The 25,687-nt window shown below is 49.2% G+C and overlaps 7 protein-coding genes across 7 annotated transcripts; 1 reads left to right on the top strand and 6 right to left on the bottom strand.

Moving 5' to 3' along the window:
* Nucleotides 1-114: 114 nt before the first annotated feature.
* FSST1_008927 (uncharacterized protein) lies at nt 115-1,119 on the bottom strand (the record flags this gene model as incomplete). The annotated part of the gene is made up of 1 exon (XM_083225857.1): nt 115-1,119. The coding sequence occupies one exon, from the start codon at nt 1,117-1,119 to the stop codon at nt 115-117; it is 1,005 nt and encodes a 334-aa protein (XP_083084888.1).
* A 1,190-nt stretch (nt 1,120-2,309) lies between these two features.
* Nucleotides 2,310-4,195, bottom strand: FSST1_008926 (uncharacterized protein; the record flags this gene model as incomplete). Its single annotated transcript, XM_083225856.1, has 2 exons — nt 2,310-3,673; nt 3,748-4,195. The coding sequence occupies 2 exons, from the start codon at nt 4,193-4,195 to the stop codon at nt 2,310-2,312; spliced, it is 1,812 nt and encodes a 603-aa protein (XP_083084887.1).
* A 6,747-nt stretch (nt 4,196-10,942) lies between these two features.
* FSST1_008925 (peroxisome membrane protein) lies at nt 10,943-12,224 on the bottom strand (the record flags this gene model as incomplete). Its single annotated transcript, XM_083225854.1, has 2 exons — nt 10,943-11,946; nt 12,002-12,224. 2 exons carry the CDS (start codon nt 12,222-12,224, stop codon nt 10,943-10,945), a joined length of 1,227 nt encoding a protein of 408 aa, XP_083084886.1.
* An 843-nt stretch (nt 12,225-13,067) lies between these two features.
* FSST1_008924 (Zn(II)2Cys6 transcription factor domain-containing protein) lies at nt 13,068-15,503 on the bottom strand (the record flags this gene model as incomplete). Its single annotated transcript, XM_083225853.1, has 4 exons — nt 13,068-15,057; nt 15,140-15,143; nt 15,193-15,338; nt 15,451-15,503. 4 exons carry the CDS (start codon nt 15,501-15,503, stop codon nt 13,068-13,070), a joined length of 2,193 nt encoding a protein of 730 aa, XP_083084885.1.
* A 2,083-nt stretch (nt 15,504-17,586) lies between these two features.
* Nucleotides 17,587-18,467, bottom strand: FSST1_008923 (uncharacterized protein; the record flags this gene model as incomplete). Its single annotated transcript, XM_083225852.1, has 3 exons — nt 17,587-18,024; nt 18,086-18,290; nt 18,445-18,467. The coding sequence occupies 3 exons, from the start codon at nt 18,465-18,467 to the stop codon at nt 17,587-17,589; spliced, it is 666 nt and encodes a 221-aa protein (XP_083084884.1).
* A 3,212-nt stretch (nt 18,468-21,679) lies between these two features.
* FSST1_008922 (glycoside hydrolase superfamily) lies at nt 21,680-23,813 on the top strand (the record flags this gene model as incomplete). Its single annotated transcript, XM_083225851.1, has 3 exons — nt 21,680-22,026; nt 22,138-22,547; nt 22,600-23,813. The coding sequence occupies 3 exons, from the start codon at nt 21,680-21,682 to the stop codon at nt 23,811-23,813; spliced, it is 1,971 nt and encodes a 656-aa protein (XP_083084883.1).
* A 603-nt stretch (nt 23,814-24,416) lies between these two features.
* Nucleotides 24,417-25,272, bottom strand: FSST1_008921 (uncharacterized protein; the record flags this gene model as incomplete). The annotated part of the gene is made up of 2 exons (XM_083225850.1): nt 24,417-25,050; nt 25,100-25,272. The coding sequence occupies 2 exons, from the start codon at nt 25,270-25,272 to the stop codon at nt 24,417-24,419; spliced, it is 807 nt and encodes a 268-aa protein (XP_083084882.1).
* Between the last annotated feature and the right edge of the window lie 415 nt (nt 25,273-25,687).

The raw sequence follows: 25,687 nt of genomic DNA, 5'->3' as shown, positions 1-25,687 counted from the left end.
AGTCTCTCTCAATGAGACATGCTCTACTTCTTCTACTTCTACTTTTAAAAATCATCAATCCGAGAGTACTTACTTCACCAGAGGGCTAGTTCCTTCCATCCCATCTTGTCTGACTCAATGTCGGCGGCGACTCTGTCGTGAACTTCCATTGTGAGAGTCTCTGGCACGAGATCCATGTGGCCCTCTGCTATCCTGTCCACGATGGTGCATCGGAATCTGGGTAGCACTGTCGTCAGGAGCCAAACTAGCACCATCGTGACCTTGATCTAGGCCAGGCCAAACGGTCACATGGCTCCCTCCGAATACAGACGGTTCCTGGTCTGCACCATGTCGCTCATTGGGAACCTCGGTGACGGTGTTGCGCCAGCTACCGACACGATTACGCGAGCGTTCAAGAGGTACGCGAGAGATGTTTTGCGCTGTGGGCCATACATCTGAGTTTGCTTGTTGGACCCGGGGAGCAGGGCGAGAATTGCTGAAGAATTGTGACTCTCGCAGAGACTGGGCGTTCACCTCAGCCTCTCTTTGGTTGTCCTCTCGGGATCCTGTCCGCTGCCCAAAACTCTCACTAGCTCGCTGCTGATGAACCAAAACTTCGTCTATATCTCGCCTTACCTCAAAGTTAGGAACATTAGCGAACAGTTGATCGTTGTTAGCATTGAAACTTACCTCATCTCGCGAAAGCGGGCTGGTAGGTTCCTGCATGGACGTGCGGCCTACAATGCGATCCAAAAACGAGTCTCGTTGTCTAACAGCCCCATGTGCACGAGTCACTGCTGAACTCGAAGAGTGTGACCATGCAGAGCGAAAGGGGCCCGGCTCAGGCTGTTCCGCAGGGGGGAGAGACCGTCTCGCATTCTCACGGCTGTCATCTCCATCCTCTCCATCTGTGCAGTATCCGGCAGGGACTCGCTCGGCATACTCCCGCCACTGACGAGCTGTGAGGTTCAGTTCAGGCGGTGCATTGTCAAGACGAGCCTGCCTATATGCTTCGGTATGGCGATGTGGACGGCCACTGTGACGAGAAGTGCGACGAGAAGACTCAGGGCCCATAGTCCACTGTCCAATAGCTTCTAGGAAGCTGACAGAGTGGCGACGGGAGCTACGCTTATGAGGCATTGTGAATGTGTTGTTGGGTTAGTTGAGGTATGAAAAAAAATGACAAACCTGGTGTGTGGCGATGATCCTCTGTTGTAAAAGATCGGGAGATTTCTTGATGAGGAATTTATAAGTCAGTATATGCGAAGATTCTTGTCATTATATAATTACAAGAACAATAGCCATCATGAACACAATGAGTTACTTTGTAGTGTTCGTAGGAATCGCCACGGGAGGGTTGTTACCAAACAAAGGATGATCGGTAGTCATGTTCCTTCGTTCTATGCATTAACACATTTTGACTGTTCGATGCGATGCCTTTGTATGAACTGAGGCTATGAAGCGAATGTCGGAACACGCCCGTCCCTTTGGCATCAGTGACTGAAGTTGCAGATGAACTCCACGACTCCTGGATAACTGGTCAGACACACCTAGTCACATTCATACAGGTCTTTCAAAGGTAGGGGGCATTTCAGCGTTCAACACAACTCTCTGGTGTCATAGCTCGTGACTTCACATCTCCATATAAGCCAAATAGGTTCCAAGATAATCCCTGGTTGGAGTTCAGCATACATATCATGTCATACCGAGGCATTCCCTACCTAAACATTGTCTCACATGCATATCATTTCAGTTGCATTCCTCACATAACCTCATAAAAACGGCCTCTTGCGCACTTTGTTCATTCAAATCCGTTCCTTCCGGGGTCTCTATTCCTTCCTCTACCCTATCTTACAGCACCTAGATTTTCAGTGTCGTCGTGCGTGCTACATGCGCGCCGCCTTAAATGGCCAGTCCATGACTCTCCAGCCTCGGCCCCCATATTCCAAGCCCATCCAGCCCATGGGGTAACTCCCGGAAGACTTTAACCATCAATCACATCAAGGAAACAAAGGACGACAGTGACAGCATCCCAACTCCACCTTTTTTTAAACCAAGGACATGAGAAGCCAATCCATTTCTTTCAGACTGCCGTGATAAGACAAAAAAGCAATCCACATGCCCTCACATGCCGTCTCGATGATGGGGTATTATCATTATCTACTAAAGAAAAACAAAACGAAAAGGAAAATGCTTGCACAGGGATAGCTTTCGCAGCATGTCGATAATGTTCGATTCAAGGAAAAACGTGGCAAACCCAAATTTGGGTAGACAATAAAGCAATTGGCTCGGTAAAGTCCAAAGTGTCAAAGAGTGGCTTGAGCCTGAGCTCATGAGGTGACCCGGGGGTCGTTAAAATACTGCACCATGCCCCAGTCGGCTGGTGGTCCGTTATGTTGTTGGCCAGGCTGTTCAATAACAGCGCTTGTGAGACTCTCCCAATCATCAAACACTACAGGGGCCGGTGAATATTCGAAATCCATCATCGATTCGCCGTTTTCGTGTCCTTGGGATTGAGGTGGAGGTGGTAGCGGAAGCTCACGCTTTTCCAAAGGCGACGGTGCTGGCGGAGGCATCAGTGGTGATGTTGATGGCCCCAACGGTGAGTGAGCCGACGATGCAGGCGAAGGCCTTGAAGGCGAGGTGAATTGTTGGGAAGGCACCATTATCGTATTTCGGAAAGGTGTAGTGAATGGCGTCTGTTGAGGATCGGGTGAAGGCATCAAAGACTGGTGACCTGGGTGGCCTTGAGTGGGCAGTGGCATGAATGACATGCGAGGATCGTGTCCAAAACCTTGGGGTCCAAGAGAGGCATGAGAATACTGCGGCGAGGGGATAGGCGCTGAGGTGAGAACAATATCGGCCAGGTCATAAGCAACGCTGACAATCCACTGCGCTTCACCCTCATCGCCAGAAAAGAATTCAAGAAGATCTTGAAGCTGGCCAGGATTCTCGTTCTCGAGGAATCCTTGTGCACGACCAGTTTTGCTTGGGTGCCAACTGAACTGAGGTCGTCGTCCGTTGTACTCGGGCTGCTTGCTAACGACAAGCGCGTCCCAAGCCTCGTGGATCAGAGGCTGGTGCAGGAGACCATAAACAACACGCGAGTGCATCCAGTCGCCTTTCGTCATGCCCGACTCAAAGTGGCGGGCAACATGTTCGACATGGCGCTCGCGAGCTGGGTGAAGAGCAGAACAGAAGCCACAAGCCCAGTACTTGCGTTTTCGAAGAAACTTGACGACTTTCTCGGCGTGGGGACAAGTCTTGCAGCCATGGCATTGCTTGTGATGCTGGTTGAACGAGTTGGACCCCCAAAAACTGCGGTTACATCCAGGCTCGGGACAAGGGTACTTGCGCCAGCGCTCGTGAAACTCGTCCTCGTGGCGCTTCCAGTCGTACTTGCGCTTGAAGCTCGTTTCACAGGAGGTGCACCAATAGATGTTTGTCTTGCCAGCTGTACCTACCGGGGCACTCATAGGGCTAAGACCGTTCATGGAACTGGAAGGGGGAATCGGAAGCGGCGCCTGTGATCGGTTACAGGTGGAAGTAGATTGCCATGACATCGCTGACTGTCCCGAGTTGGTTGACCAGATCGACGCATGGCCTGAGGATCCAGAGCTTGTCGAAGAGACGGAGATACGAGGACGATGGCTGAACGCGACCTGAGGGGGGAGGAACATGGCTGTATCATGATCTTTGTAAGCATACATGTCAGTAAAGCTAAAGGGCTAGGGAGTCGACACCACATGTCGGGTGGGAACAACGCACAGTTCACGTCCTCGGAGAGAACTTCATGCTTAATCTCAACGGACGGGGTTGGGGTCGTCGCAGTCGATGAACGGCGAGAAGGAGCTATTGTAACGGTCTGAAGACTAGGCACATTCGATGCAATGGGGGGCGGGGGAGGGCATCGCATTGGGGGCGGAGGAGCAAGCGAAGCTGTATTAGCGCTTTGATTCGGGTTGCTGGGTTGCTGGTTGAACTGAGTCTGAGAATGAGGCTGAGATTGAGATGGAATCGCGGGCATGGTTTGCATGGCAGTCATCGCGCTGAGGTTAAGATTGAGAGCCTGGCTCCCGTCGACCAGCTGGTGCAGCAGTTCCTTGGACAGGCCTGAGTCAATTAGGCACTGTAGATTCTTGCGTGCCTCGGCGAGGACGTCCTGAGGGTTGGCATCGTGGGCCTGTTGAGCCGAAGGGCTTGGCTGCTGCGACATGTTGTGTTGCTGAAATTCTAACTGTTGTTGAGAAGTATTGGTGTGGTGCTGGCTCTGTCTTAGATCCATGGGCTCCGCTCACATGGAGGAAGAGTTGGTGAATAGAGTATGAGCCAGAACAGAATCTTGCGAGATGATTCTATTCCTTGCTAAACGGTTCAGGTTGCGGATTGATTATAAAGTGGTTGTTGAAGCGAATGTGATGGCCTTGGGCGATGAGCTGATGGCACGGGGTAGCGAGAGTTGGTTGGATCTTTCAGATTCCGGGAACGAGTAAACAGCGAGTGACAAGAGCGAAAGTTGGAGGTCCCAAGACCTTTGAGCGAGAGTGGATATGAAGCAAAAAGAAACAAGAAAGAAAGAAAGAAATGTTGGTGATGGTTGATTTGGAGTTGTGAAGAGACGACGGAAGAGGTGGGAAGGGGATGGGGGATGGGAGGGTAGTGTAAGAAGGAGTAAATACAAGCGCAGACGTTGGCTGGTCCAGGCACAAGGCAAGGCAAGGTAGGAGACAGGAACGAAGCTAGACCAGGGGTGCTTGCTCTCTTGCTGGAGATACCGTGCTGGGTCCTGTCTGCTGGGAAAGAGGCAGACAGGTACGGATACAGTACAAGAGCCGGGAACTCTATGTGGAGGAAAGAGAGATGGACGGGACAATCAATCAGTGAGTGAAAGCTGGGTTAGACAGGATAGCCTAAGGAAGGGGCGTGGGCGTGTGTGTGGTCAGGTTATTTCTCCGACAGTATTGTAATTAATTAATGATCGCCTGTGGTGTTTTGTATCTTGCTGTTGTGCGCAGGGGGGTATGATTTGAGAGACGAGAGAGGATGGAGATGGATCCAAGGCCCGGGCTGCAGGCGCTGTAAGCTTCTGGGGGCTGCTGTCTGTACCCGTAGGAGGCAAGAGGCCTGCGCTGAAGGAGGGGCGGGCAGGCTTGTTCTGAGTCCCGTGCTTCAAGCTGTGGTCTAGCACCACCAACACAGACACAGCCAAACCCACGAAACTAGGACTGGGACCTAAAAGAGAGAGAAAAAGGAGCAGAGTAGACTCAGTAGAATAATGGATTGACCCGGGTGGGGAGGGAAAGAGACGGGAAAGAAAGCTAAAGCCAACCAAATATGGGCCTGTGCTGGGATGTTTTTCTGGTCGTAACTGGGTACAGAGTACTAATGTATCCGCGCTCTGATTAGGCTCCGGTACCTTGCTGTTGAGGTCTTTTTTGGGGCCCTGTACCTATATCTGTACCTGTCCTGTCTTGTCCGTAGATGACCAGTTCTTTTTTTCTTCTTTTTTTTTTTTGGGTTCTTTCTCCCAAGCCCCGAGCAGTCAGTCTCTGGGCCACAGTTTCACAAGAATTAATAAACTTCCTAGGCGGAGATGAAGATGTCGGCAGCCAGCAGGAAGCCTAAAATGCCAGGTTCATTTCTCGAACAAAGAAAGAGTGTAAATGGGAAGAGAATATGGTGAATGAAAACTGTATGTGGAGGAGAAAAGCATCCGGTGGGATCGTGGTAAGATCCAAGGTCTACCTTGGTAAGATAGAATCGACAAGTACTACAGCGTGGCAGGTAGAGTGACGTGACGTGCAGGAAAGGATTGACTGGATGATTGCAACTGATACGATGTGGTGAGCTTTCCCTGTTCTGCTGACGGATACTACCTGGTGTTTGTGGATGGGTCCTTTCAAGAGACAATGTATTAGAGCAGCTAAATGGACGATAGAGAAATGTGCCTTCTGTCTCTGTATGTTTCAATTGTGCTACCTATTGTCATGATTAAACGCTAGCCTGTGGGTGGACTACTCAGCATGTATCTTGAGTACCTTGGTATACAGATAGCTTTTCTACACTGATTAAGCTTACCTGCCTACCTCATCACGATCTCATTTAGTTGGGAGCGTCATGACAACAAGATCTCCTCTCGCGCCGTCGACCGACAAGCGGGACCTGATAGTATCAGCCAGGAGTATCCCTGCTTTCTTTGGGCCAATTCCCACTTTGGAACGGCATCAGGGGTTAACCACGAGCCAGGAGCCTAGGACAGGGGCTCCTGCAGCAGAAACCAATCTAGCCTAACCAAGACAAGTCAACCAAAGGCAACACCCAGTGCTCGAGACAATGCTCTAAAGAGGATAGCAGATAGGATGGGATGGGCATGATTGATTGCACAGACATGAATTAGTCTCAGAGGTCAAAGGCGTTGAGTGAGTTGAGAGTTATTTGTGACAGACAAGAAACAATAGTGCGAGCGAGCGTTCGTGCACAAACATGTATTGCTACGCCATACTCTTCAGCACCACGCCAGTATTTTAATTACATCCAACACAATACTTCTCTCTGTTTTACTACTTATTGACTCTAAAGATAGTAGTGGTCTTTTGCTTTTTGATGGCACAAACAACAATATCTCTTCTCTTCTTGGGAGCCAAAGCAGAGCCCCTGTCCTGCGCAGAGGGAAGCTTGGCTGCAGGTTCAGGTTCAGTAACAGACAAAAGGGAAAACGCCATGGGATGGATCATGTTCGGCACTGTCACTCTAGATTACCATGAAGCTGTTCTCATCCGATAGTAATAGTAATAGGCGCATGCATAATAAATTTACCATGACACAATCAATTGACCCACAGCAGGAAAACCCCATTTAACGTCCCCATTATCCTTACGGATGGACTCTGATGTACAGAGTACAAATGAATGATTTCAAACGTCCACTGACTACTAACCGGGCGGTACTAAAAGACACCCGATTGCTGATCCTAGGCTGTTCGTTTCCCAATTCCTCCTCGTCACTACGGGATTTGGCTCGATCAAGGTAGTCTACTCCGTCGCACGTCCCGTCATCTCAAAGCTGCTCGCTAGCTAAGGAACGATAGGAGATCACCACGTTTTCTTGCAATTTCTAGGATCATCGGGCAATCAGATCGGGGGTTTACCCGCACGACTCTTGAGCCACCAAGGCCAAGGATAGAAAATGCTGTACCACATGTAGCACACGCTGAGCTTAGCTGAGCTGAGCTGAGCTGAGCTGATCTGATCTTATCTGTCTTGGAGGACGGAACACACATTGTAACAGAATGCTTACCTGAAACATGCGACAAGCATTCAGCAAGGAATACCCAGGGTCTATCTACCTCTTGCTGCACCGCTTCTGTTGCTGTTGGATGGCGACCCTTTGGTTATGGCTTATGCCCGTTGACGCCGCCTGTCGAGCGTTTCGAAACGGTTTTCCGCCAATCAGCCACTGCTAAACGTAGTGGTCTTGGTTCCAAAGGGAAGCCGTGCCCCGACAAGAGAGGGGGGAGGAAAAGGAGCTCCATCCATCCTTGGCTCGAATGTTGCGATTTTCATGGCCTTATACGAACAAGGGTCGTTTGCTTCAATCAGAGTCGCCTTTACAGATACTTGATCTCGCTTCGCTTCTGCTGGTCAAAAGCAAAAGGCGACCGTTGGTAAATCAAGCATGGATCATGACATATGCCGATTCACATGTCAGTCAATCCTCTACTGTACTGTCTTGTCTTGTCTGTACAGACTCCCTTTCGTAATGGGGAGGCCAGGTCCTTACTTCTGGGGCTGAAGCTGGAGCTGGGGTTGGGGTTGGTTGATCAAGTTAGGCTGGTTATCGATTATGGCACCATCGTGTCTGCACTGCAACTTTGTGTCGCGTCGCACCTTTGACGCCTCTTTCATCAGCCCGGGCCTCTTTTGGTTTCTTATCCACGGTACAGAAGTGTTATTAAAAGATACAATGTCGGAAAGCCGTTGTGGTGAAAGTTTAGTAGTAGTTGTGTCATCATCGTCATTGCTGATTTATCTCTACCCGTCTTGGCTCTGCTCCACCAACGAACGATGGACAGAATCTCTGAGCGAAACCCTTTTTCAAGCGAACCACAGAAAGCGAGCGCGCGGAGCGGAACAGCTCTGCAGACGAATTCAATCAGCCAACTTCCCGGGCATTAAATGGACGACTAAGTTTGAATGTTCAGGGGTGAACTTCTGGACACGGCAGATGTGGAAATTGCCTGACTCTTGTCAAGACCCAACGTGCCCCCAATTCAATACCTTTCATCAGCCTCAGCCTCTAGAGTTATTACATACACACTGCTTCTTCCCGCACGACAAGGAAATCTTCCGCTGCCAATCATGTGAGATTAAAAATAAAGAAGATTTGCAACCGGTGCTCCATCAGACCCAGTAATACATACAGCCAGCAGTGGAGGAGAGGGCCCGACCGACTTCGAGAAGCAGACCAGACCGGCTTTTGTTCTTACTTGCATCATTTCGCGTATCACGAAGCCCATGCCTCGCCCCCTTTTAACGGCTTTGAACTCGGATCAGTTCCGCAAAGAAGGAGCAAAGACAGGACGATCATGAGAACCCTGGGTGATGATGATTATGGATAATTATGGATGATGACAAGGACAATGGAACTGTAGCATCCCGTCTGACAACGATTATGTCGGCCCCGATGGAAATTGAAGCTAGGCAAACATCTCATCTCATTCATTACCTTACCCTATTCAGCCCACTCATTTATGATATCCATTTCAATTGTTGGCGTCCTACGGATACTCCGTACAAAGAGAGTACATACAGTACTACCTGCATCGTGACTGGTCCTTGAACTCTGTCCCTATCCGTTCTAGTCAGGGACCAAAGGTTACATGTCATCATCATCACATGAACCCCGATCAACGGTACTATATCGCTATAGGCATAGTTGCCGAGCCTGAGCATCCGTGCTCTAATTTTACCCAGAGGGCATTCGCATAAGATAAACCCAGCAGAAAACGTATGACCCAAGCTAAGGGTACAGAAAATAGATAGTCTAATAACGGATCTGATGTGACATAAAGTGACCAAATTATTCTATCTCTTGGGCAACTAGCATCATGTTTTCTGTAACCCCAATGGACTTGTATGAAGCGACTATCCGTTGAGATTTGTCACTGCTTATGAACACTTGATCGGCTTGTGCAACCACAAACTCACTCTTCCAGTCTAAGGGTACGCGCTCAACATCATCAAAGCGCGGGCCCATGCCGTTTTTAAAAGCAGATCATATGCACCAGCATCTTGCGGTCTACCCGATTGCTGGTTACTAGCCTGTATCTACAAAGTACATTCTCCTTGATGCTTCATGTGGGCGTTTTTGTGTCTCTGCCTTGGTAGGTATGCTTAATAAATCTTGCTGCTCTGCCACAGCCTCTGTTATTTTTAAGTTCGCGAAACTCTGTGCACCTTTGCCAGGTACGCACTGCGTTTGAGGTAAGTCTATCATCGAACCCAACTTTAGGCGTACTAGTCTTCCCGAATTGCCCATTTCAGCCCTAGTTCCTTACCGAGAAAAGGGAAAAATTCAACGTTCCACGTTTCACCATTCTTGACTTGGGTACCTACTAACTTACCAACATTTTGTCTAAAGGCGTACTGTACCAAAGTACCAGCTACAATACCGCGGAGATAAGAATGTATCCATTTGGAAAAGAGAGAAAACAACATGTACGAAATAGGGGATGACAGCTCTGCTAAGACATGGGCAACGTTAGCAAGCAACCCTGCCAGATGAACAGAACGTTTCTATACCAAAAGAGCAATATAGCGCCGAACCCTGCGATTTAAAATGGCAGCTGGGGACCTCGAATATATATATAGCACAGCCAAATATCATTGTATGCAAGGTACCGCGTTACACTGCAAATTCTTCTTGCGAAATGATGTTGTACACATCTCTTCACCGTCTCTTTGTCGATTCTTGCCTTTCACGAGTACATCGTATACCATGAAAGAATTCTCTCTTGTCAATACGACAGAATGCAGTAGAAAACAACAGCCCACCAGACACCCCTTCAACTTCAACTTGAAACCCGCCTCCAAACAACCGGCTCAAAGGCCGCCGCATCCTTCTCCTCCACATACACCCCGAAGCTCCGTGCTTTTTCCAGAAACCCTGAAAAGACCAGGGGTCTCTTTTCTTTTGAGTTTTCCTCATTCTTCACAATCGTTGATGCTGTACGGATGGATACCTTACAGTACATAGATACATGGTGGAGGCTCGTTCTCGGCCGAGCGTTGCACAGCCCAGTGGGACTGTATGCACACCCCTTTTTCGCCTAAAGCATCATTCATGTCTAGTCTCGATCCTAGTCTGGGAGGTGGATGGGATGTCTTTCTCAGGGTTGCATTTCGTATCTCGAATTAATTAATGAAAAGAAAAGGCAAAAAAGCGAAAGCCCATTCGCAGTTGTTGTTGTTAGAAAGGTTTGTAGTTGTAAGCAGTTATGTCATACCCAAACGCCCATGCCATTTGATTAACTATACAAGTGCATAACATTATACGCATCGCCATAAAAGTAAAAAGAAAAGCTAAATAGCTGAGTAATGTAAACAGAACACTGCCAGCCGGCAAACAGAATTCTCTGTTCGATCGCCCGACGTTGATCGGAGAGGGCCTCCCAACACTTTTAGGTACCGCACGGGCAGCTGAAAAAGCAATCGTGCAACACCGGCGCGAATGTGGTTATCCAAATCGGCAGACGGGTCCAGAATAGCCACAAGATCAAAGCTCCCAACCTGCCCATCCTGTTCCACCTTCCGATCTGGTTCTCTATTGTGTTTTGCTGGTTGAGCAAGAGAGGATCCAAAACGTCCATCCCTGTATTATGCCAGATTCGTGAACTGACAAATCCCGGCGAACTATTAACGTTCATTGTACTCGAGACAAATGATCTGCTGCGCCGCTGTGCTTCTTATGCACTGGTGCTAAAGTAGTAATTCTCCCACAAGTACTCGTAGTCTTCAAGGATACCTCCAATGAATGAGGGCATTCTCTTGCTAACTCCTCCCACAACGCCCTTGGTGATGTTCTCGTAGGCGGCACCCCTCATAGCCCACCAACCCATGGCCCACCCACGCTTGTTCCATTCTTCACGCTCGAGGGACGTAGTCCGCAGACCGCGGTCCCTCAGTTGTCGGGCCGCGTACTCGACTGCAAATCCGATCATCCAGGGGGTCCAAGCTTTCTTGTCCCCTCCACGCCTGATGTTGTGAGCCATGGCGGCAGCGTAGATGAGTGGCGACAAGATCTGCAGAATCTCGGCACCGTGGCTGCTGCCCTGGAGCTGGTTGAGCAGCTTAGTCGCAGGTTTAATGTCATCAGCGGTCAACACACGACCCAGCAAGTAGGAGCTGATATCTCCTCCAGTAGGCAGCGATGGCAGGCTCATACCCGTTCGGGGCATGTTCCACTCGCGCTCGTGCGCAGGTCTCGACGACTGCGAAGATCCTGATCCGTCCGCCGATATCTCATCCATCAGCTCGCTCTCACTTCGATACGCAATCTCTTCATCCTCTTCTGCAGCTGCTGCGTCTTCGGGGATAGGCTCCCGCTCCGGCAACACCGGCGTGACTAGTGGTCGAGACTTGGTAATGCGCAGGAGCAAAAGCCGGCAAAATGCCTTTAGTGCTTCGAGGAGCAAGACCACCTTCCACCGGGACTTCTCGCCACCCTTTCGCTTGGCCGTCATCTCCCATAACATCTCTGTATAGATGATCATCTGCAAAAACATGGCTATTCTTCGATATGCGCCACTCCTTTGGGTCCAGTATCGTGTGTATCGAGCATGCGCCGATGGCATGCTGGCCATTGGCAGACGTGCGATAGCCTTTTGAAGTAGAGAGTCATGGTATAGTGATAGGAGTTGAACACCCGAATGAATCGACTCGGATGCGATTTCGGCATCGCGGAATCGGCCTGGCAGTGATTAGATATTGCTCTTGTAATGAGACTGCCTTTCAGGTTGGCTCACCTGGAATTATATATGTCAAACTCCGTAGAGCGCTCTCAATCTGCGAGACTTGACCAGCGTTCTTGGTTATAAACTCATCATACATGGAGAGCCATTGTGGAGGTAATGATAGAATGCGTCCGATTCCTGGTCGCGGTGACTGTTTAGAAGCCGTAGAGGGAGATGGTATCTTGGTAGAATTAGGAGCCGAATTCGGCAGATCGCGCGTCAAAGATGGATCCATGTCGGCGTTGTTGGGAATAGGGTATGATATAGAAAGGAGATGCGCGCGTGATGTTGAAGCAGCGAGTAATTCGGTCAGTCACCAGCCATGACGCGTCAATAGGAGTTGAAGACGCAGGTTTTTAGTGATGGCGGTGATGTTGAAAGGCGGTGGGCGATGTTTGTGTATTGAGTTCAGTTGTATTGAGTTTGATTTGATTATGGATGGGATGCTGGTCAGCCAGCTCAGTCCCTGGGGCTGCCCGCCAATTCACTCCGAGGCACGTCACCTCTGCTGTCGAGAATGTGGAGGTGGCGCGTGCCTGAGGCCGGCTACCTCGGCACATGCGCCGAGGTACCCTACACATGGCAGTTGAAGTGAACAACGAATATTAATGAGGTTATTATCAACTATTCGATGCTATAAGACTTGGAAATAACCCTTGTGTCTTTATTTTCACTTAATCGATTTATTAGAGATTGTCATGATGTTGTTGTTTGGTTGCTAAACGATTTCACTTGGTAATACATACCACAAATCACCGGTCAGAGGTGCATCAGTAATGTCAAAATACCCTCAAAAGCGCACCACTTGGGCATACCGAAAACAAAACATCAATATCTGGATGTTACACTCCTCAATACTTCACACCCGTGCGAGCTCCTGCAAAGCGACTATTTTCGAGTGAGTGATATCACTCAGGACATGTAATCGCAACCATTCGTGTTCATTTGTTGCCTTGATAATAATATATCTGGTTGATCGCAGCCTAAAAGCACGCACGCCAGAACTCCTACGCTTATCTAAAAACCAATGCAGGCTCCGTCTCCTGCTCCGCATAGAACCATGTCCAACCTTCCTCCACTAACATACCCCCGATAGAATTGAGATGGATTCGGAGATCGGTTGTCTATGCCAATCCAATTGTCCATCCTCGCCAACCATAAAGGCCGCCACCTCCTCGACAAGATCCCATTCCTCAGTCATTGGGTTCTTCTCTGCATAACGGAAGATAATGTTCATACCGAGATCCTCAAACACCAACTCTCTTCTCCTGAGCCGCAGCCACTGCTCGTCTTCGTCATCCTCCATGGCGTTCATCGCCTCAACCTCCCAATTCTTGAGCGCAATTGCGCGGAACACACGGCTATCGCGCAAGGCATTTCGAATAGGATATTTTCCAAGGATACGGATGGCGTCCTCCTTGACGGCTTTATCTCGACACCCGAAAGCCGACACAAAGAGCGGCCATGTCCAGCCGGAGTCCATCGCGAAGCCACAGTTGGGACGAGACGCAATTAGTGTCTCGGCGATGACATTGATCTGGCTATACTGCGGCGTAAGATCCTTGGCTGTTTCGAGACCTGAGTATCGTGGCATGGATGTATACACATAGAGGATGAGGAACTCAATGTGTAAATTGATGGCGTTTAGGTAAGACTGTGAGTTGCTCTGTCGATTATCCGACACAGTTTGGAGCAAAGGGCTGAACGAGGTTGACCATCGATGGAGCCATGATCTTGAATCCTCCAAGAATTTGGCGATTCGTGGGTTTTGTCGCACACTGGACAACTTGGCTAAAAGTTCATCCCTGTATTTGACCTTTGGCAAAGCGAGCTGCGCCGTTGTCATAGTCAGAAGAGGAATGTACTGGACCATAAACCTTTGTAGTAAAGTCCAGTAGCCATGGGCCTCATCCAACGAGCTGAAAGCTGCTGGCATATCATCGATAACGGTAATGTTGGTCTGCCTGGGTCGAAAGTAGGGTGAGTGTTTGGTGAAAGGTGCAATACCTGGCGGTCTCTGTGGTGCTGCTCGCGGGGGTGTCTGTTGGTTTGGCATTGCCTGTGGACTTGCTTGACTCTGAGGACTTGGCAAACCAACAGAATTTTGTTGGCCCGGAGTCGCGCCCGCCCATGGTGTACCAGGTTGGCTCACTGGACTAGACATGTTCTGAGGGCTGGAAGCCTGGTTCGGAGGAGCTTTATTGGACACAACACCAGGTGGCTTAGGTGGAAAGAAGAACTTCTTATAGGAACCCATGAAAGACCGCGACTGCAATTCCAGGGGCTTATAGCAGTCCAAGATCTCCTGAACAAGCGCAGGAGGTGCTGGTGCAATTCTGACGAGACTGGGGGCTTTGTCTGAACATGCTGCCAGTTCATTGAGCATGCTGAAGCCGTGGATGATGTGCTTGAGAGCTGCTGGCATGTTGCCTCGTTGCGTCTCAAAGCAGATGAAGAGGAGGGATGCTAACAAAGCTGTTCGCAAGCCTTCCTTTGTTGGCCTAGCTTTGGCCTGTAATTGCAGAGCCTCGCAGTAGTAGACAATTGCGTTGAGATAGTGCTTGTTATTGCCGGCGAGCTCATTCCCGGGGGAAGATGCTTCAAACTCGACATTTGAGGACTTGCGCAATGCGCCAACTGCCATGGCAGCATATCGCAATGAAGGTTCCTGTAGTGTAAGTTGAGGCATCGTTGTAGTCCATAACCGCGAATCGCCTAGACCTCCGCTGAGGAAGGTGACACTGAGGGAAGACCATTCGTCGAAGTAGGATCGCTGTTCACTGCTTGTAAAGCATATGGTGTTGATTGAAGGTTCCTCCGGGATCGTCGGTACCCTCGCAGTAACGGCCGTAGATCCTGTGCTAACTTTTATTTTCGGAGCTGCCCGAGACTTGGCTGAAGAGTTCGTAGACGGTTTTGACCTTGATGTAGCAGGGCGTGGTCGTTGTTCTGTGGCAGTGGCTTCAGACGGAGGAGCTGAAGCATCAGCGTAGCCGTCGCAAGAGCCCCTCCATTTCAAACAGTTGAGACATGATGGCTTGGTTTCGTCGCATTTAACATGTCGCTTCCTAGAATGTATTAGTGATGAGCCCCCCAAACTGTCACATGACTCGCGAGCAATGCAAAACCCGACAGAAATAGTATACTTACTTGCCTAATAAATAGTCAGCGACCCGTAAACAATGAATATACAGTAAACTCACATGTGGCACATCCTGTACGAGCTCTGCTAGAGCTGCGCCGAGTATGCCGGGCCCGTGTCTCAAGCGCAAAGCGATGAGTGCCACCGCCACGGGCAGCGGTGTCATTTGCAGATCTCTCAGTGGAAGAGGCTGATGCCGATGTAGAACTAGAAGGACAAAGGAATTGTCAGCTCAGCTCATTTCAGCTGTACTGTACTGCAGTATACTGTACTGTTGAATGAAGGAAGGGTCCATGTGCGACAGGGTTTCGTAGCTTACCCAGCTGAACCGTTGCGCCCACCGTTGATAGGTATCGAGAATTGGATCTCCATGATTATGGTTGGCTCGGGTCCCACCGGATTGCTGTAAGAAACGAGTAAACAGACAAACAAACACGGTTCGTCGTATGAGGTTCAGCTCGGAGTGGTAGTTGGTTGGAAGTGAGGAGAAGCTTGTGCAGAGACGAGAAGCCGTTCTGGTAATGTAGGCAGGGAATGGGTACTGCGAACCCCAGGAGCAACTCGGCACTTGGAGTGCCTAGGGAATTTGCAACCCCTACCGTAGCGTGCCTGGCTAGGAGAGTCAGGGTGCAGGATCTTTCAACGTCAGCGGCGTTTAGTATGGGCTGAGACGCAGCATTATGTGAAATGATTTGACGATAGAAGCGATAGAAGCGCTACTGGTTACATTAAATACCTACCTCCAGGTGCTGTACAGTAGCCAGGGAAGTACCTAGTGCCCACATACAGCGAGCGTACAGTCCTTGAAGTCAAGGTACCTTGAAAGGGAAAAAGGAGAGGACAAATGTGGGCGTGTTTGGATAGGATGCCTTGTGCCAAGGACAAGAGTCACCACTTAGTCAAGTACCGACACGATTTAAAATAAAAAAGACCCATCCCTTAGAATTGGAATGAAGCAATTCTTGAGGTCCAAGACAAGACGCCTCGTTGTGTTTCGGGCAGAATGAGACAGTATTCCCGTGGGACTTGCTCTCTTGGGCACGTCAGGTCTAACTAGATGAAGAAGCTCATTATTAATACATCACAATTCCGCGTTTAGTCGAGGCGAGCGGTATGTTATGGATCAACGGGGAGACGTTTTTGGCGTGGCTAGTTAGTTCTAGTTTGTGTAGCTCCCGGGGCATGGAGAGGATCTTTGAGCGGGATGAAGATTCTTGATTGGTTGAGGGCACGACGGTTATTGTATTCTTTGAAGGGGGGAATAAACAATGGAGTGCCCAGGCAGAGAGCTTCACTTGGTGATGCAGTATTCGTACATGTGGTGTGTTGTCGAGGAACAAAGAATGCCGAGTAGGATTCCAAACTACCTAGACTAGTTGAGGTGGTGTAGTTAGGTTTGAGATAGGTGAATCCTTCAGACATACATGTACGTCACTGAACAAGATTAAGATCAAGATTAATATCTAGCATGGCGCGTGGCTGTGGATACAGCATGGCTACCTTAGTAGGCAAGTATCTAATCCAGATTCGACGAGAACTGCCGTTGCAGCCGAGGTCAAGATGAGGAGATGTATGTACAACTGTGAACGAGGAAAGAGAAAACTTAGTACTAACCTACTAACTCACCTATTCCTAGATGTCCAGACCTGTAAATATTGATAAGATGCTGACGGCTATCCAAGACAGTCTTCTTAATGACATTTTGACTGTTCTGTTCATTCATACCAGTAGATAGTTTACTTTCTCAACTCCGACACAAACTCTCACAATTTCAGTCACCCTGACTCTGATCATCAATCACTGCCAATCGAGTCTCGCCTATTTCCCCCCACGGTAGAGATACAGGGACCGTTGGAGGCGCCGTAGCAGGGATTGTCTTAAATGCTGCACATACCGAGAACAGAATTGATTTTTTTGTGAAGGGGGAGACGACGATCAAGGTAACATCAACGGTAAGGTTCATGCTCCTGCGATTTCAGGGCCGACTACGAGGCATTCTTGAACACTGAATGGATGTTGATATTGCAAGACACAGGGCCGAGGGCTACATCAGGCTGTAAAACTCATGAAACCTCATTTGGTCCCATAAAAGCCTATCTAAGAAATAATGTTCATGTTTCAAAAACTAACGCACTATCGGCACTTGATGCCCAACGAGATCACCGCAAAGAATCAAGTGCCGCCCCAACTGCATTCCACATGAATGAGGTCTGATCGATAATCAGTTCCTTCCATAACCCACTCGATTCCTTCGGATGCTCACTCTGGCAAATACAATATGTTGGGCATCTGTTCCAAACGTAGCTTGCAATGAGTGCTGCTGATTTGTAGTCTTCACTCGTAGGCTCACATGCACTATGGCTCCAAGATTGTCATCGTTGTTCATATCATTGGCATTGACTCATTAAGCCTCTGTGGCTATTACTACAGTTCTTGTCCGCTCAGGAGACAATTTTCAACGACGCTCGCTCGCAACCTCCTCAGCCTTAGCAGGCTCACGATCTTCAGCACCAGCGTAATCCAGCGCATTCTCACCACCCTTTCCACGATAGTTGGTAGGGTGGTCCCGATCAGCGCCCTTGTCGTGGATGGGATCAGAAGGGTTGGCACCAACGCCCTCAAGACCGGAACGGTTCTTCTTCTCTGTGCCGTGCAGCTCCTGGCTAGTCTGACCAGAAGCGGGCTTGCCTAGACCGGTGTGGACGTCGGCAGAAGTAGCTCCTCTGAGAGTTGCGGCCGCGGGAACGGCGCCCTCGTTACCGGAGGCTTGAGCTGGGATTTCGGACTCGGGGTTGGGTTGAAAGGTGTTCTCGGAAGGGGCTGTACCGGGAGGGTGCATCTCAGCATGGAACTCGGGAGCAGCCTCGTTGCCAACAAGGACTCCAGGAGCGTGCTGAACAAGTTGTAAGTACAAATGTTTGAGACGACAAAAATATCTATGACGATCAACTTACACCACCCTTCATGAGAGGCTCGGCGGGAGCGACCTTGCTGCGGAACTCACCCTGCTGGGGAGTAGCGGACTCGGGGTTCACAGACATAATGATTACTGACGAGATGAAGGTCTTGATTGGATGTGTGTGTGTTGGTGGCGAGGGATCCTTTGGGGTATATGATTGCGGAGATGGTATTGTGAGAGTGATGAGAACAAAGTCATCTCTTTTATGCTGCAAAGCTACTAACATATAAATCCTCATGATGCCGTCGTTTCACATGTATGACATCAACACCTGAGAGTCGTCGACATGACATCACGGTGACCAGATCGGAGCATGCCCTTCCATTATGAGTGGCTCCTTCGTCTTCGCCTTACCGTCCGTAGAGTAGTAAGAGCATGTCTGAAGAAATCGCAGTCGAAACAGACAGGAATGCCACTTTTCGACTTGCAATCGATCGACCTAGATATTCAGGTGAGCATAATATGTGGAGCGGATGTCGGAGTAGAGCTCCGCGCGCCAGCTCGTTGGTTGGGGTTGTGGAGGATAGTCCTTGAGTACAACGTCATTATGTGCTTGGCTAACATGGTCAATGGTGAGATTTCGGTGAATGCGTGCTTGTATGGCCTTGCGATGCCGGCTTCGAGGTTGAGAACAAAACGACTTTCTTCGGAACTAGACTAGCTAGTGTTTGTTCAAAGATCCGATCACATGAGCGGGTTGATCTAACATGGCGATATATACAACCAGGGCTCATGCTAGGTTTCCCTGTTCTACAATTAGTCTACTAGGTAATTATAGATTGCGGCGAAGAGAAGCTATTCTACTTGGTGGTCTATACGTTGAAGACACTTGAGATGGCGTTGTTTGACAGGTAACCAATGGGAATTCTCCATCGTGCTCAGCAACTAAGAATCACTCTTGTTTCGGCCTGTATCCTACGTGTAGGAGCACAATACCAAGAGATCCATGGCCCCCTGCCAAATAGGTAACTTCATTCCTTCCTTAATAGTCGCACTCAACGTAGCACATGTTGGCTTGGAATCCGACCATATAAATAGATGTAAGCCACCAAGCACAGTATACGAGTCGGAGCATCCGGGATGGCAAGCAAGGAGCAAGGTGGTACCAAAGTTGGAAGAACTATCACCAAGACCAGACATCATGATCAATTACGTAAAAGCAGTCGGATTCATCGAGCCTTGATTTGGATTGCTTCATACCTACCTAGGTAGATGTCTTATGTGGTCGACGTTGGCTACCCTGGAGCGTAATTCTATGTCGCAGGTCTACAGTAAACAACAACCACGTACAACTTATACACCAGATGATACATCAGTAGCCGGTGTGATTTCTAGGTGTCAAAATTGACTGTGTATCAACGGCGTGCATTGGTATGATGTGCATATGCTCAGTGTAACGTTCCACGACAGCCTCTTGACAGAGTGTTAGTTTCTTAAAAAATTGAAGTTAGATGTACGAAACACCATGACCAGATACCTGCCATCAGATATTAGCAATCCGCGGTGACTTTGGTAAGTCTCGAAATCTCCGAATAGGGGCTCAGTGCTAGCATTTCTTAATTTATCGCGTGATCTCTTTTGTTCAGCCTCAAGGGTCCATGGCTGATTTAACTGAGCTGAAGCTAGACATAGTTCTAGCCGCGATTGCCTACTGATCTGGTCACGAGAATAGCGCTATTTCAGCCCTAAAGTATTAAGTTTAATGACATGCCACTGTTAGAAAAGCCTGGCGTCGAGACTATTTAATTGTTAGTGCTTTGCTTGAGAAGAGAGAATTGACATGTTTTGAGGAAGCCTCTGTTGGACTGTAATTGGACGGCTGGCTCAATCGTCGATGACATGTACAATGTTGCAGCGATCGTTATCATAAGTCTTATCGTTCAAGCACAGATCTTTTTGATCGACAAAAGTGTCATATACATAGTAAACACTTCAGGATCACCAATCAAATGAAAGCGTCGCACCGAGTAAAGGCAAAAAAAAATGGGAGCAAGACTGGGTCAGTGAGGATCCTTTAATCTGCTGATTGTTATAAGTAGGTCCGCAAACAAATAAGGTAACGAAAAGGCGAGTGACGATGGTTAATTCGAGCATTATTCAATTTGAGCATAGTGCCTGGGAAGACGTGATATAACGAACGGTGCTGGGTCTTATTTTAGTCGCTGTGCCGTCGGTGATAATTAAGGCGATAAATTAATATAACGCCACGAGCCAGGCCCCGATGTTTGTATTGCATTAATTAATAATTGTCCATGTTGTGTTGGATGTATACTGTACCGCCTCATCAATATGAAATGCATTGCTTTGTAAATTGCAATGCATGCTGGAATGGATATACTCTGTAGTCTACAGAGTATACGCTGTTTAATTGACCTATATCGCTTTGTCGCGTTCCATGATCCTGGGCCTATTGATCGTCAATCGACAGGCGAAAGTACAAGTACCAAGAGGAGCCGTCCATGGACTAGGTAGGGGAGCCTGGGGAGGGTACTGGGGTTAAAGTCGAGAATTTACTGTGCCATGCTCTTACAGAATGACCCTCATGTAACGAACGAGGTCTCAATACGACGACGCTATTGTCGTAAACATAGATTCCCATGTTAGATTAAAAAGGACAAAGACTAGTCTAGACAGGAAGAAGTTGGCTGAAAAGACGGTTTCCGAATATAGATCAAAGTTTTGAGAGAGGCAGTAAAGTCCAAAAAAAAAAGGACGCGCAACGCATCCACGATAGAAATAGCCCTCAGCAAACCAACCTAGGCTGCCTGACCAACCCCGTGTTGGTGATTCTCTTACACCATCCGACGACTAAGATGGTTTAGATCATTGCCAACCTCGTTTTCTGCCGTTGGACCCGACCCGATTTGGGGGAGAAGGAGGCTGTGCTTGTAAAACCTCTTGTCTCGTTTTTCTTCACCAGACAAGATTCATTTGGTAATTAAAGACCGTTTTCAATATGATCAAGTATTCCTTTCGATTAGAATAGAGTGACAACAAGTCGAGGGGAGACAGTGTAGACCAAAACGTCTGCGTCACGGGTCCCGCCTCTTACCGGGGTTATTGACCTGCTGTATTGTAGCTGTAGGGGCCGGTTGCCGGGGAGTCCAGGGCGGAACTCCCGCTAAAAAGGGCAATTCCAGGTTATCGGTCCGCATCCGGTGTGGCTCCCTAGAAGCTGCTTGATCCTCTCATTCGTTCTTTCCAACTTTGCAACGGCCCCAAAGTTGCACTGAGATCAAGACTCTTGCATCTCCTCCATCTTTTTCCCCCTTCCATTCCCTTTCATCTTATTTACTGTACGCATACTCGTCAATCAATAGCTCAAGACTCGGTCTTTTTATTCCACTCGCTCACTTGTATTCCTTGCATTTGTTGGTCTTGCTCCGCTTCCTGTCGCTAAAACCACCACAAACCATCATCCGATCCACTTGATAATAGCCCCATCACCTTGAGGCGGCTCGCCGCTGCTGGCATCATCCATACTCTTGGCATTGCATTGGCTGCTCTCGAGTCGCAATCCCCAGTATCGACGGATACTCTGCCACTTTCTTTCGCTGGGCTCCAACTTTCTACGGATACTTTATCCACAATGCAGAATTACCACGGGGATCCTTACGAGCGAGAACCTCTCGACTCTCAAAACTACTACAATCCCTCGCCACAGCGACCCATTCCTCCACCCCATAGTTATTCGCAAACCGCTGCCCACGACGCTCCCGCGAGATCGAACCACCCAAGCGCCCATCCCAATTCTTCCTACAACCGTGTGCAAGGCGGCTACGACGAATACCATTCTCAAGGTCGCTCGGCTTCACCCTACGGAGGATCAGCTGGCTACGATAGTCCTCGACGCCCATCACCTCACCAAGGCGACCGTGACTACCACGCCGACCAGGGCTACAACACCTACGGGGGTGGCGGAGGAGGACATCTGGGGTAAGATCATTCAAACTTCCATACTGTACCGGTCGCAGATAATTTTGGAATGTCGGCGTCTGGTAGAAAGACAGGAATCGCACACAACGTTGCTAACCGTAATCCTTATAGTAGTGGTACAGGCGCAATGGAACACTCTCGTTTGCCTCCACCCCCATCGCGGACACAACAGAATCCGCATGGAGGAAATGGCGGCTACGGCTACGGATACGATTCGCCCCGTGGACCTCCAGGCTCGTCTTCAACATCCCATTATAACGGAAGTGACCCTTACGTCGACAACCCCTACCACGGATACACCAACTCACGAAACGGTAGCGCCAATCTTGGTGTAGTGAATCCTAATGAGATCGTTGATGACGGAGATGATGGACTGGTATATGGAAAGAGTCAACGAAACTCGATGCTAAGTCTCTCCAACTCGGACCGCGCAAAGAGAGGTGCTTCTGCTTCTGCTGCTGCGGTTGGAGGTGGCGCGGCTGCTGGCGGTGCGGCTGCTGGCGGCCTGATGAGCGGTAGAGGTTAGTATTTACTTCCTCCTTGGTATAATGCGTAGTTGCTAATGTGATACAGGAGGAGCTTATGAAATGAATGCAGCACGTGAAAAGCACTATGGTTCGGCAGCTAACGACACTGGGAGAAGCAAGAAGTGCAAATGGCTCGTCATCATTGTGGTATTCCTTGTCATTGTCGGTGCCATTGTGGGCGGCGTCGTGGGTAGCATGGTCAACAATGGAAGGGACGAAAGCGGAGGAGCGGGTGGCAGCAATCAGGGAGAGTCAGCTAAGGACGACACGAAGAAGAACGGCGATCTCGGCAAGAACAGCGCCGAGATCAAGGAGCTTCTCAACAACCCTGATCTGCACCGGGTATTCCCTGGCATGGACTACACCCCGCTCAACTCTCAGTATCCCGACTGCATGCATAACCCACCCTCTCAGAACAATATTACACGCGACGTTGCCATCTTGGGCCAGCTGACCAACAGGATCCGACTCTACGGTACAGATTGTAACCAAACTCAGATGCTGATCCACTCCATTCAGCGCTTGGAGCTTGACGACACCAAGGTCTGGATGGGTGTTTGGTTGGACAAGAACGAGACGACCAACGAGCGACAGATGAGCCAAATGTGGGACATTCTGGATGAGTACGGTGATGACCCGTTTGAAGGCATCATTATTGCCAACGAGATCCTGTTCCGAGAGGAGATGAACATCACCACCTTGTCAGAGATTCTGGCCGACACCCGCACCAAGCTCAAGAAGAAGGGCCTGAAGCTGCCTGTTGCCACCTCGGATTTGGGCGATGATTGGACTTCTGAGCTAGCCACTGATAGTGACTACATTATGGCCAACATTCATCCTTTCTTTGCAGGCGTCGAGGCCGATGAGGCAGCTGATTGGACCTCCAGCTTTTGGAAGAACAACAATGGACAATTTTGGAAGTCGGACAAGGAGAAGAACATCATTTCAGAGACGGGCTGGCCCACTGGTGGTGGAACCCACTGCGGCGGTACCGCAACTTCTTGTACTAAGGGTTCAGTCGCTGGCGTTGATGAACTGAACACCTTCATGGAGGACTGGGTTTGCCAGGCCCTCAAGAATGGTACCAACTACTTTTGGTTTGAGGCATTCGACGAGCCCTGGAAGGAGAGGTACAACGAAAAGGGCAAGGAGTGGGAGGACAAGTGGGGTCTCTTGACTATTGATCGCGACCTCAAAAAGGGAGTCAAGATTCCTGACTGCGACGGCAAGACGCTCAAGGACTACAGCGCCTTTTCCTAAACGACCAGAGACGCAATTCTACGACATTCTCAGCCACGATGCATCCTTCAGTCGATGCCAGCTTACGAGGATAAAGGTATGCATTGGATATAGCCAATGGCGACCCTGACACTCAGTATTTAATGTCTTTTTTTCTTTTCCCCATGGAACCGGAGTTAAGGAGTGCCAGGAAAACGGGCGGAAACCTTGCGATGCCTGTTGTTTATTTCATGTTGAAGATGATGATTGTTTTGTAGAGATGGACCGGAAGGAAGGTTTCCTGTGACGACTCGCGCTTGCGAAAGTATATAGTTGATTCATGAGGTAACAAATAGGAAGCATGTTTGATGAATCAGGTCACTGGCGTTCGCCATGGTGATAAACACACAGGGAAGTGATTCGGTTCGGGCCAAGGCGCTATCGTGTATAGACAGTTTCGTTGTCATTATCGTCATTCATTATGAGCTATTTGGCAAAGCTAGAAAGAAGTATTCATTGTCTTTCCACCCCATGTTTGTAATCACTTCCTCTCGGTTTGCGTCGTGCCTATAGTCCGATCCTTTTGCTGATTGTGTCTTTTGCGCCCCATAATCTCATCCCATTTGTTCAAGGTTCCAATGTCCTTCAAGCTTCTACCAATGGTGCGCCTCTCTCTTGACCATCTTCATCCCCATTGCCGTCCGAGATCTGGCTCGCAGGCGTCACCTGCCCTTCCATGGCAAAGTTGAGGTCACCGCCATTGAGACCTTCCAACGGATATTGCATGGCATGGTGAATGGGATGGACAGGTTGGGCGAAGGCTGCAGTTCGGCGTTCCTGGCTCATCTGTTGCATCTGACCCTCGAGTGCAACGATCCGTCTGTGGTACTCGCGGAGGGTATTGACCAATCTCTCCATGAGCTCTTTCTGAGCGGCCACTTCGTCACATAAAGAACGGATGGTATGGCCCTCGGTGTGCATCGGCATGTCCAAACCAGGGGGCGCCACCGGGACTTGAGGCAGATGGTGACTCTGCGGGATAGCTAAATAGGGGATTTGACCTAGATTCTGAACGGGGTTGAAAGCCGCAGGGTTGGCATTGTAATGCTGGGGCTCGGCAAGGAAAGGAACCAAGTTCGGGGCCGGGTTCGGAGCAGGACCAGCGGCCTGGTTCCTGCGAGGAGGCGCGCGATAGCGGAGGCGAGTGACTTCGCGTTGAATATGAAGATCGACCATGCTGGTCACGTTGGTTCTGCACATAGTCTTGCCCTGAGCACGTCTATCCAACAAGGTTAACAAAGCCCAAGAGATGAAATCAATGGATGTACCTCCTCTCAAGACGATCGTAGCAAGCGATGCGCAAGATTTCACGCTTCATCTCCCCGTCAGCATAGATGTAGTCACCAGTTCTTGTGGCACGATCGCAGGTTTGCCAGAGGGCTTGATATTCTGCTTCTCTGGCTTTTGAGTCGAAGCTCTTAGTCTCGGGCGAAGAAGACATTGTTGAAAGGATGAGGAAAGTTTAGGAGAGGAGGGTTGAAAGGGATGAAACTTATAGTCTGCTGCCGCAAGACCTTTGTGAATCACTGTCGAAGACGGCGAGTGTAGGATTGACCGTTCAACATAGCCAACTGAAGCCCTCATCGGAACTTTTCTCTTTCCAATATCCTCCTCTAATCCATCCACATCTTCGTCTCAAATCAGTAGCAGCAGACTATAAATTCCATCTCTTTCAACCCTCCTCTCCTCAACTTTCCTCGTCGTCTTCTCAACACAAACCAAGCAACAACAGGGATGAATAGGTCAAGCCAAGTGATATGCAAAGACGAGGGAAGTTAGTGGGTCGCAGAAAAATTGGCCGCTAGAAGTAAAAGAGACGAAATTAGTAAGTTATTTTATGCTTCTTAGACCATCGT

This window comes from Fusarium sambucinum, chromosome II (assembly GCF_050947815.1).
Source record: "Fusarium sambucinum isolate potato_lamoka chromosome II, whole genome shotgun sequence".
Taxonomy (NCBI): domain Eukaryota; kingdom Fungi; phylum Ascomycota; class Sordariomycetes; order Hypocreales; family Nectriaceae; genus Fusarium; species Fusarium sambucinum.
The sequence above is the reverse complement of the archived record's forward strand: the minus strand, read 5'-3'. Positions and strand labels throughout refer to the sequence as shown.